At 48.5% G+C, this 12,324-nt stretch overlaps 2 protein-coding genes across 2 annotated transcripts in view; one reads left to right on the top strand and one right to left on the bottom strand.

Moving 5' to 3' along the window:
• WDR3 (WD repeat domain 3) overlaps positions 1-12,324 on the bottom strand; it is a 418,951-nt gene that overhangs the window by 256,375 nt on the left and 150,252 nt on the right. The gene's annotated exons all lie outside the window — the stretch shown is intronic.
• The window catches only part of SPAG17 (sperm associated antigen 17), a 154,037-nt gene that overhangs the window by 66,844 nt on the left and 74,869 nt on the right, over positions 1-12,324 (top strand). The window contains exons 21-24 of the mRNA XM_060236319.1: positions 685-975; positions 4,042-4,153; positions 7,133-7,273; positions 11,464-11,577. Coding sequence (XP_060092302.1) covers positions 685-975; positions 4,042-4,153; positions 7,133-7,273; positions 11,464-11,577 — 658 coding nt within the window. The remainder of the gene's footprint in view (positions 1-684; positions 976-4,041; positions 4,154-7,132; positions 7,274-11,463; positions 11,578-12,324) is intronic.

Raw genomic sequence — 12,324 nt, 5'->3', positions numbered from 1 at the left:
AAAGGGCAGCTGCTGTGAGAACCCTCTCAGCCCTACCCACCTCACAGGCAGTGTTCCCGCTAAGCTGAGTTGGCGTGAGCTAGCTCACAGATTTTTTGTCTTAGCTCCAGAAGGATGACCCCAGAGCACATTAATTTATGTAGTAGCTCACAACTTTAATGCCAGTAGCTCACAACTTTAATGCCAGTAGCTCAAAAAGTAAAATTTTTGCTCACATGACTATGCAGCTTAGAGGGAACATTGCTCACAGGGTGTCTGTTGTGGGGGGAGAAGATATAGGAGATTGTAAGTCACTCTGAGTCTCTGATTCAGAGAGAAGGGCGGGATATAAATCTGCAGTCCTCCTCCTTCTTCTTCTTCTCCTCCTCCACACTGGTCTTTTCCACATTCTCCTTTTTCTTGCTGTTGTTCCTGTTTCTTCCAGGGAGGGGGGGAGGGTGTCCTGTACCGCTCATGTTTTGCTCCCCCTAGTGGTCAATTCAATATTAATGCTAGATGTTACAATTTTTATTAGTAACATATGGTAGCAAAACTATATCTTCAATATTAAAGCTAAACTGGGAAGAAACCCCGAAGAAACAGGAACTTAACAGCGAGTAAAGGAGAATGTGGGGAAATCCAGTGAAACAGACGGGGAATTAACTGAATTTTTATTTATTTTATTTTTTTAAACCTTTTATTCAGGCTTGGAAGGAAGAGCAGGAACGGCTGCTGGAAGAAGAACGGCTGAAAGAACTCAAAAAAGCCGAGAAGAAGGAAAAAGCTGGTGGCAAAAAAAAGGGCCAGGGTAAGGAGGCGCCTATCCCCGAAGAAGGAAAGACTTCTAAGAAGAAAACATCCAAGGACAAATCCAAATCGCCCTCTAAATCTCCAGAGTCAAATAAATCGCCAGAGCCTGAAGATCAGGCAAAGTTGCAGAAACAGAGTAAACAGATTATTCCTCCTCCTCTTCCTCCCCCTGCCAAGACTTACGAGGTAAGGCAATTCATGACTGCTCGTTCCCCATTAGAGTGGGACTGCTCTTTTTCATATGGGATGGCAGAAGTGTCAAACATGCAGCCCGGGGACCAAATCAGGCCCCCAAGCAACTGGATGTCATCTGCTTCCTTTTCCCTCTCTCTCGCTTCCTTTTGCCTCACAGCTTGCTTTGCCAGGCTTACTCAATTGCCCAGGAGCTACAGAGCAAAGCCTCTATCTTCTCCATTGGCTGAGGCTCTTCCCTTAGGGAGGAAGGAGGGGGAGGGATAACTTGGTTAGCCAGGATCTCTCAATCCCACAGCAGAGCTACTGAGCCAAACCTCTCTTCCTTCTATTGGCTGAGGCTCTTCCCACGTCTGGTCCCCTGGGGAAGGAAGGAAAGAGCCAGAACTTCCTTTGCCCAGATCCTTGGATTGCACAAGAGAGACCCAAAGAAAGCACCTTTGAGACCAATGAGTGCTAATATTTTAAGCGTGTTTTTATTTTAAGCTTCTAAAAAATCTTTGTGATTGTCTGTGTGCTTTATAAAGTCTGCATCTCTGCTACATTTTATGACACGCACGGCCCAGCCCGACAAGGCCTCATTTATGTCAGATCTGACCCTCGTAACATATGAGTTTGACATCCCTGCTCAGACCGGGACTTCCTCACGCAGTTAGTCAAACTGTGTCCTAAATAGGGTTGGCAGCTCAGAGCTGGGAAAACATGGAGATCTAGGGTTGCCAGGCCCCCTCTTCACATCAGTGGGGGAATTCAGGGAGAGTTCTGGGAACGGCCAGGATGTTGCACAATACATTGATGTCACCCGGAAGTGACATCATCACGTCTGTGACATCAGGGCCGGCACTCTGGTTTTTGGGGCAAAACTCTACGGTAAAATTGGCATCAAACCACAGTTTTGCCCAGAAAACAAAGCATCGCCACGTGACATCCCCAGCGCAATGTCACTTGACATCATCACATCAGGGACATCTTATGGGAACATCACTGTTTGGTGGTGGGATTGTCCCTGAAGGCCATGTGGCTGGCAGCGGGCAGAAGCCCCCAAAAACGGGGGATTCCCTGCCCGGACCTGGGGAATGGCAACCCTATGGACAGGGATTCCTTTGTAGCAGGAACTCCTTTGCATATTAGACCACACACCCCTGATGTAGCCAATCCTCCAAGAGCTTACAGGATTCTTTTTACAGGGCATACTGTAAGCTCCAGGAGGATTGGCTACATCAGGAGGGTGTGGCCTAATATGCTACTAAAAAAGTCTTCCTATGGAGATCTTGGGGTTGGAGCTTGAAGAGGCAGGGTATGGGGAGGGAAGGGATCTTAGCAAGGTGCATTGCCTTTTTTCTCCAAGGAAACTGATCTTGGTCATCTGGAGCTCAGGTGGGATTCCAAATCTCCAGGTCCCACCTGGAGGCTGGCAAGCCTAGTCCTTTGCCTCTCCAAAGACTGTGAGCAAAATGCACGTACCATCAGAGTTTACTTCTTCGCACATTACGGAATACACAAGGTTGGATCCAGGCCTCTAGACCTAACCTACGTACTCCTCTGTGGAAAGCTTCCAAGACAATGTGGTTGTTAGGGGAAGGACGATGGCCCAGTGGTAGAGCATCTGCTTGGGAAGCAGAAGGTCCCAGGTTCAATCCCCGGCATCTCCAACTAAAAAGAGTCTGGGCAAATAGGTGTGAAAAACCTCAGCTTGAGACCCTGCAGAGCCGCTGCCAGTCTGAGTAGACAAGACTGACTTTGATGGACTGAGGGTCTGATTCAGTAGAAGGCAGCTTCATATGTTCATATATGCTCAAGTATTATTAGGAGAGGGTCAGTAGCTCAATGCTAGAACATCTGCTTGGTAAGCAGAAAGTCCCAGGTTCAATCCCTGGTATCTCCAGCCGGTGTGAAAAACCTCAGCTTGAGACCCTGGAGAGCCGCTGCCAGTCTGAGTAGACAAGACTGACTTTGATGGACCCAGGCTCTGATTCAGTAGAAGGCAGCTTCATATGTTCATATGTTGCGCTGGTTTCTGTCAGTTCTTGAACTGGGACTAGGCAGGGTGGGATTCTAACCTGAGCTCCTTTGCCTATTAGGCCACACACCCCCTGATGTAGCCAATCCTCCCAAGAGTTTACCAAAAAGAGCCTCGTAAGTTCTCGAAGGATTGGCTACATCAGGGGTGTGTGGCGTAATATGCAAAGGGGTGTGTGGTGTAATATGCAAAGGAGCTCCTGCTAGAATTCCACCCCTGGGACCGGGTGTGTTTCGGTGCCGGAGAGAGTTCACCAGCATCTCAGCATTTTATTTTTTATTTTTTTAAATATTTTGAATGAAAAGGTGACAAAAATTAGTTGGCCACGGTGGCAAGTAACTAAAAACACTGGTAAATGACTGCTTAATTTTTGAACTGTGCTGAGTAAGTTTCCTTTTAAAGGTTTGGACCCCAAATGGTGCTTCCAGTACTCTTTAATTGAAAGAAAATCCACCTTTATTGATTTTGTTTGATTCTGGGTTTTTCCCCCCTGTCTGTTGCTGGTACCATTTTATCTTCAAATTGCCTTTTCCCCCTCCTTCCTAAATTAGTCACATGAGCATTTCAAGCCAGATAGGGATCATATACTGAAGGGGATTATACTACTACACTTATATAACCAATGTGGGCAAAGTCAACTGAGAGCAAGGGCAGTGGGTTGGATCCAGCTGTGATTTCCACTAATGGAAGGGGTTTCCTGCCTGTGGAATGGGACTTAATCTCATCTCCCCTGCCCCACTATAGCCCAAAATGTCCCCCAAAATTCTACTTCTGGGCCATAAACATCATCTTGAGCTCAACAATATTATCAACAACGTATTATCCCCAACTCCCAAATGCAAAGGAAGCAGCAGGTTCATTAACTCTAGCGAAGTGATCTGTCTCATTCTCAAGGACTATGTACCATGTGAATCATCAGCCCATCACCGGGTGGGGTCCAGTAGCAACAAGTATCTATGTCTGATCTGACCTTTTCAAACTGGCCATTTGAATCATTCCAACTTGGTGACTCCATTTTCCTATAACTTTTCATTCCTTAGTTTCTTGGATATAATATGGGAGAGAACCCCATTCAAGTGACAGGGACTACTCAGTATCTCTTCCCTTCGGATGGAGGGCAAATCCAGGTAGAAAAGATAACGTTTGTAAAAGGTGATTCTTTTATACTTTCCTGCATTGTGTAATATGCGGGCAGTGAAAATCAGCATTGATGATACAAAATGTGTCACAGTTTTAAGCAGGGGTGGAATTCTAGCAGGAGCTCCTTTGCATATTAGGCCACACACCCCAGATGTAGCCAATCCTCCAAGAGCTTTCAAGGCTCTTTTTCGTAAGCTCTTGGAGGATTGGCTACATCGGGTGTGTGTGGCGTAATATGCAAAGGAGCTCCTGCTAGAATTCCACCACTGATTTTAAGTAGTGTTTTCTGAATATAGTTGGTGAGCTGATGGTGGCATAGCTGGTGAGCTGTGAATTAGGAAGTCATACACTGGAACTATGCCATGAACTTGTAAATGGACCTTGGGCAAGGCACACTTTCTCAGCCTTCGGTCAGCAGCTTGCAGATAATAGCATTGAGGGTTACTATAATGGTTAGAGATGGGCACAGACTGGAACAGCCTGGTTTGGTCTGGGGCTAACGAACCAGGGCCCCCCGAACTGAACCCCCAAACCCAAAACAGCTTGGGTGGTGTCAGGGCCCTACCCCTGGTTCTCCTGCATCATCCAGAAGAGATGCACACACGTCAGCTCCCCAACACGCTCATGCCACTTCTGGGTAGCGATGGGCCCCACCCCTGGCACATCCGTGTTAACCTGGAAGTGAAACAAGCACATCACGATGCTCTAGTGTTGCTTCCCGATGATACAGGTGCACCAGGGCAGGGCCTGATGCCAGCCAGAAGTGGTGCACACTTGTTGTCACGTTCTCCGGGTGCAGGAGGGCAGGAGTCCAAAGCCAGTCCAAGGTCAAAGTTCAGGAAGTCAAGCAGGAGCCAAGTCACCAATGCAGAATCACAAACCGGAATCAGAAGTCAATGGCCAAAAGCCAAAAAGGTCAGGGTGCCAAGGGAATCAAGCAGGTCAGGATCAGGAAGGAGCGTGGATGCAAGCCAGAGAATAGACTTGTTGCTTCCACAAGGTTACCAGGTCCTGGGTGGGAGCTATATGGGAGTCTCAATCAGCCTGCTCCCTGGGCGGCAGTGACTCTGCTAGAACTCAGGGCTGAGAGATCTGAAGCCTCGGCATGCCTCGTGTCCTCGCTCTGAAAGTTCTTTCCGGAGCCTGCTTCGAACTCTTGAGATGGGAGGAGGAGAGCTTGGAGGAGATTGATCGTCAACAGCTGACACTAGTGCCTGGAGAGTGATTGATGGGCCAGCTGCTGTTTGTTCAGCTGAGGAACTGGCTGGCAACTCTTCCAGGTCTGTTAACCCTTCCAGCTCCTCATCAGGGCTCATGACTTTTGTCAGGCCGAACATGCGAGCCAAACTGAGCTGAACTGAGAAGCTCTGTGTGTTCAGGGAAAGGCACCTTCCCTGAACCTCAGGGAGTGAACCTCGAACCAAGCAAAGTCCGGCTCGGACACTGGCTCAGGTTTGAGTCTGTGCCCATCCCTCATAACGATTACAGCAAGGCAATCTATGTGATTTACTTGGTACAAAAGCCCCTGTGAGCAGTTGCAGGTAAGTCCCGAAACCACCAGTCATGTGGGGCTCATAATGGCATTTGCCAGCAACCTGAGAGTGATATTCAAGGCCGCCAAAAACTGAAGTGACATTATGGTGACTGGAGGGAGGTAAGGTATAATATAGTGGGTTCTAAGCATCGATGAGACGAGGTAGCAGTGACAAACAGCTCTTTATTCGATACAGCAGGGGTGGCCAACAGTAGCTCTCCAGATGTTTTTTTTTTGCCTACAACTCCCATCAGCCCCAGCCATTGGCCATGCTGTCTGGGGCTGATGGGAGTTGTAGGCAAAAAACATCTGGAGAGCTACTGTTGGCCACTCCTGCGATACAGCATGGTGGCGGCTGTTCTGCTGAGAGACTCCAAACTGGGCCGACGTGGTCAACTCTAGACAGGTCTGCGTTCCCGCACAAGCACGTTATTGGATAGTTCAAACCAGCAGGGGGCCTGTGATTGGTGCAGGGCAGCAGGGATTTGGATCCTGCTGCCCATTGTTCCCAAGTCCCCAAGCTCCGTTCGTCGGGCTCCAATGAGCCTGGCAGGAACGCCCATTACAGTCTTCAATCAGGACCAGTATACAACATAAGGATTGGCTGCTGGGGAGAGGAAAGTATGCAAGGGGTGGGGGGGACCACGTGACAGAAGAGATAAGGGAGAGGAAACTGTGAGATGGTAGGATGGTGGGGAGGGCACCATGTGGGGGGGAGGGGTTTGCGGCAGCAGGTCTGGGCTGGGGCAGAACAATAGGAGCAGTCTTGCTCACAGATGGCTTTGGCTTTTGGAAGGGAGTCCCTGCCCGTCCCCGTCCCCCCAGGGAAAGTCTTGGCAGCAACAGGGATCCGTGTTTTTTTCTTGGGGGGGGGAGGGGGGAGAACTCTCATGAAAAGTCTTCCCCCTGGAGAACTGCACACGGCACACTGGAGGCAACAACTCTGAGTGGTTTGGGGGTGATGGGGGCAAGGTTGGCTAACAACTCTGAGTGGTTTGGGGGTGACGGGGGCAGGGACACCTTGTGTGTGTTGCGGCTCCTTGGCATTGTCACTCCACACAGGCAGGAGAGGCAGAGGGAGCAGCAGAGATCCACACCCAGACCCCAGCCCACCTGCAAGGAGGACCAGAGAGGAGGAGGAGGAGGAAGCCCAGGGGACCAGAAATAGCGGAGGGGATTTCCCCTCTCCTACAGGTCTTCACAAGTCCCCCACATGTACTATATAATTTTACCTTCTACTCTAGATATTTTGCTCTCAGATTTTGATCGCTTAGTTAGAGAAACGCATGTGGAATAGGTCACTGCAGCCGGCATGTCAATCCATCCATTTGCAAACTAATTTCCTCGATATACGCTCAAGCAACTAGTAATATTTTGTTTCCGTTGCATGGATCTCGCCCACGTTTTGGTAACCGTTCTGACGCTGGCTGTTTTCCCTGCTTCCTTTATTCTCCCAGGATCCACTTTTGTCAAAGTGAAGGTGGCGAAGGACAACCACAACTTCTTCGTTCATATCATAGACCCCAAGGAAATTCCGAAAGAGAGCAAAGATGATCAAGGAAGCAGCCACTCCCTGGAAGAGCAACAAACTGAGCCAGGTGGGTTAAGGAGTCACTGCTAGATATATCAAGCATATCAGTGCTTTTTTTGTAGAAAAAGCCCGGCAGGAGCTCATTTCCGTATTAGGCCACACTGCCTGGCCTGGGAGCTCGTGGCTGTTGCGTGACGGGTTGGGCCAAAGGGAGCCCTGGTCAGCCCAGGCGAAGTTCTGCTCCTGTGGGCTCCGGTGGGAAAAAAGCTTTCAAGCGTAATAGGTTGATGTACTTGGCTCTACGCCGGCGTGATCTGATCTGTCCAATTCACGTCAGGAAAAAAGAAAAGTCCCCTCTGCAAGCACCAGTCGTTTTCGACACCGGGGTGACGTTGCTCTCACAATGTTTTCACGGCAGACTTTTTTACAGGGTGGTTTGCCATCGCCTTCCCCAGTCACCTACACTTCCCCATTTGACTCATTTGACCGACCTCGGAAGGATGGAAGGCTGAGTCGACCTGGAGCCGGCTACCTGAACCAGCTTCCGCTGGGATCGAACTCAGGTCGTGAGCGGAGGGCTCCGACTGCAGTACTGCAGCTTGACCACTCTGCGCCACGGGGCTCTTTTTTCACATGTCAACCCGCTGCTAAAAAAAAAAAAAATGTATACCCATCAATGTCTTCCTGGTACACAGTGACATAGTTTGCTGTGACATCCTAGCTAGTCAAACGTAGAGGTACCACTAGGCCTCCGGAGATGTTGCTTGACACCAATAGCTATAAGTATGAACTTGTGCACCTAAACTGTTTCCCAGAAAACTGGAAAGACATCAGCTCTTTAGGAAATAATTATATTCGCTTTTCCCCTCGGTGGAGGGGGCGCCCTGAAATGGTTAAGTATTGAGATGAATGCTCCAGGGCTCAAATTTCAGAAGGAAAAAATCCCTCCCCTCCCCTCCCCTCCCAATGTGGAGTATCTGCAAAGGCCAGTGGATCCCGCATGAAGAATTTTGAAACTGGGGACCATTTCAGTGCATAGGAAATGCTGCATTTTTCACATGTACAATCCCACTGGCCACGGGAACTGATTTGGCCAGCTCTCTGCTTCAAGCCAAGTCAAAACACTGCAGAGCAAAAGTAGGACGCTACTTAAGATGTCACTAAAGCTTTTGAATAGTGTAAAAAAACCAGAACACTCCAGCTCTCACATTCTGTGTTTAGGTTTTCATCACAGGGTGAAATATTCCTAGGGCTACTCCAGGGGTGGCCAAACTTTCTTAACATAAGAGCCACAAAGAATAAACGTCAGACATTTGAGGGCCATGAGGTGGGCAGAAGGAAGGAAGGAAGGAAAGAAAGGAGGGAGGGAGGAAGGAAAGGAGGAAGGAAGGAAGGAAGGAAGGAAGGAAGGAAGGAAGGAAGGAAGGAAGGAAGGAAGGAAGGAAGGAAGGAAGACAAATAGATTGGGGAAGGGAAAGGTGGAAAGAAAGCAACTTTTAACTAAATCATTCTCCAAACCCCCCGGCTGGCTTGGCTTGGTGAAGTGATTCAAAGAGGCAAATGCCTTCTCCAAGGTGGCTGGCGGGGCGGTGGGGGCTCCAAGAGCCACACAATATGTGTGAAAAAGCCACACGTGGCTCCCAAGCCACAGTTTGGCCACCCCTGGGCTACTCTGTCCAGGTAGAAAAGAGGTTTCTTATTCTGTCTTCAAAGCCAAGATGATAGTGCGGTTCAGAGCACTGAATCCTTGGAGGATGTTTGAAGGAGAGTTATGTGGGTGATGTTCTCTGTTTTTGTCCATCGTGACTGCATGGACTCTTCGGGTTCCTGCAGAAGCAACTTTCAGGAGAAGGGTGCTCGGTCATGTTTTATGGAAGGATTCCCACAGCAGGTGTGGCTACTGCTTGTTTACATTCCACTCCAGGATGTTCAGCTCCACTGAGAGGCTGGATGTGAAATGTTGGACTTCACATGAAAGGGTTCCCTGCTAGGGATGGGCGCAGGGCACAAAAATGGTGGTTCGTTTCATGGTTCATTGGTTTGCCTGAATCGGTGGTTCGTTTCATGCCTTTGTTTTTCTGAACGAATTGTGGTTCGTTGGTTCATTTGCCAGGGCGATACGCCCAGCGTGACAGCATCACTTCTAGGTGACGTCAGCACACCAGGCACATCGCGGCGCACGGGGAGGATCCCCCACCAATGACGATACAGATGACCCACTGAAAAAAAAGCCACTTTGTTTTGCCAGTCGTGTGTAGCAAGAGTATCTGAATCGATTCAGAATGAACCGAGAATCAGCCCTTTTGGGCACAAATTGTGATTCAAACTTCAGTTCGTGCCCATCCCTGTTCACCACCCCTTACTGAACAGAGGGCATTGTGTCATATCCTGTTCGTTTCAAAGACAGATTTCAAGTGTTTGCTATCCAGGAAGACTGGTCACTAGGTGGTCTGAGTCCATGATTTGAGGGTGATTTTTTTGCCCATAGAGTTTCACCCCCGATGTCACCAGCATGCCTACATCACTTACGAGTGATGTAGGCACATTGCACGACATCCCCGCCCACCCCGGAACATCACACCCCGCCCCCAACCCCTCTGCCAGCATGACGATCGAACCTGGCAACCCTACTGGGAGTAGCAGAGGTGTTCTGGGGCTGGAATGATAGCCCCAGAGTGGAATAACAGCACCTGGGAGGAGCAAAAATGTACACACTAATCATGAACCAGGTTTGTTCAACAGGTAATGCTAGATGAGAAAATTTTCATTCATGAATCCTTCTTGAATTGCCATAGCGAACAGTGGGATGGGAGCAGAGTAGGTGGGGATTCTTGTGTGTAATTTACACTGACCTGGCATGTTCGCTCATCTAGTAATGAACAATGGGTTATCAACACATGTCTAACAATTTATAGTTTTTTAGTAACAATATAGATATGACAATAAACGCAAACAACAACAACAAAAAGACGAACAACGCAGAATAATGAAACAGAACAATATACTGGAGAATGAAGGTTGAAATTAGTTAGTCGCAATACATTTGCTGTTAATCTATGTTATTCTATGTTGATAATACAATATATTTATTTGTAGTCTATTAGTCTTTTTTCAATTTCTAACTTATTATGAACTTTTTCCTTATTTATCTTTTCCTTTTTTTATATATTTCCCCCCCCCTTATTGTCGTTTATCTCTATAAATAAAGTATCGTGACATTTTTAACCAATCGTACAAAGGTTGCCACGTTTCTTTACACGCTTGTACATTTCCTTCTTTCAATCTCCCTGAAAGGAAGTCCATTTCTGCTTTCAAGCAGTTTTTGTAAAAACTCTTCTTGTCTAGGAATTCGCATTATTTTCCAATATCGGGATATTGGAAAATATCAACACATGTATATGTGTGACCAGGGGACGTTTTGTAGAAAAATAGGTGGTGGAGCTCATTAGCATAACTCATTAGCATATGCCACCACCACCCCACACTAAAAGCAACCTGATGCAAGAAAGGAGAGCCCTGAGTGAGCGAGGCCTGCTTGGGCTGTCTAGAGATCCAGCCAGACCAAGCAGATCTCGCTCTCCCAGGGCTCACCTTGGCCACACTCCCCAGTCAAAAGGTCAGCAAGCCACTCACATAAGTGGAGCAAGGTTGTCACGGGCTTCTCCAGGGGTTAATGAGGGCTTCTGGGGGTGTGGCAAAGCTCCTGGTGGCTAGCTAGCTGCCTGCTCTCCTAATCCAGGAATTGTTATGCAGCTGCACCTACCATTCAATGAACAAGGTAGGTGAGGGGGGGAGAAAGGTTCAGGAGCTGCACTCCTGTGAGCTCCTGTTGGATTGAAGGCTTGTGCTCCTGTTGGATTGAAGAGCCAGTTTGGTGTAGTGGTTAAGTGTGCGGACTCTTATCTGGGAGAACCGAGTTTGATTCCCCACTCCTCCACTTGCACCTGCTGGCATGGCCTTGGGTCAGCCATAGCTCTGGCAGAGGTTGTCCTTGAAAGGGCAGCTGCTGTGAGAGCCCTCTCCAGCCCCACCCACCTCACAGGGTGTCTGTTGTGGGGGAGGAAGATAAAGGAGATTGTGAGCCGCTCTGAGACTCTTCGGAGTGGAGGGCGGGATATAAATCCAATATCTTCTTCTTCTTCTTCTTCTTCTTGTGTGTGACGGTCCATGGAAAGAACTATTCCGGTTATAGGAAACTAACTGTTTTAATCTTAAATACGGATTTAGCTTTGACTTCTTCTTTTTCCTCCCTTGTAGAAAAACCAGTAGATCAAGATAAAGATGTGAGTAAATTTGGATCGTTTTCTGCCACCTTAGAAAATGATATTCATCTGTCTTTCAGTTGCTACGGACCTGACGGAAAAGCCCCAGGTAAGACAAGCAAGACGAAGAAACTTTTCGAGTTCCAGTTGTACCTGAAAAAGTGGACAGTGACCTGTGTTCCCTCTAAGCTGAATTAGCATGAGCTAGCTCACAGATTTTTAGCCTCCAGCCAGGGCTGGCTCTGCCACTAGCCAAATTAGACATTTGCCTATGGCATGAGGCCGGGGGGGGGCACCGAATTGGGCACTCCCTGCCTCCTGGTGCCCTAGGCAAATGCCCCAATTGCACAGCAGCCAGTAGCTTTGCTTCATCTTCCTTCCAATTGGCAAAGCCGAGCCAGCATCTGCACACCAATCAGAAGAGAGGCGAATTGAAGCCAGCCGGTTGCTGTGTAGTGAAGTGAAGCCAGGGGGCCGGTGCAGAACTGCTGGTTTTGTTCCACCTCCCTTCCAGGTGGAAGGAGGGCAGCGGCGGGGGGGGGGGGGGCCTCCGGCTCACACGTTTTGGTCTTAGCTCAGGAAGAATGACCCCAGAGCAAACTAATTGATGCAGTTGCTCCCGAAATGCCAGCAGCTCACAAAGTAAATTTTTTGCTGACAAGACTCCATGGCTTAGAGCAGAGGTGGCCAGACTGAGGCTCGGGAGCTACATGTGGCTCTTTCACACACATTGTGTGGCTCTTGAAGCCCCCACTGTCCCGTCAGCTGACTTGGAGAAGGCATCTGTCTCTTAAAAATCAGTTCTCCAAACCTAGCCAGCTGGCAACTTGAAGAAGGCATTTAAAGTTAAAGTTTC

Source organism: Heteronotia binoei, chromosome 4 (genome assembly GCF_032191835.1).
Source record: "Heteronotia binoei isolate CCM8104 ecotype False Entrance Well chromosome 4, APGP_CSIRO_Hbin_v1, whole genome shotgun sequence".
NCBI classification, from domain to species: domain Eukaryota; kingdom Metazoa; phylum Chordata; class Lepidosauria; order Squamata; family Gekkonidae; genus Heteronotia; species Heteronotia binoei.
The sequence above is the reverse complement of the archived record's forward strand: the minus strand, read 5'-3'. Positions and strand labels throughout refer to the sequence as shown.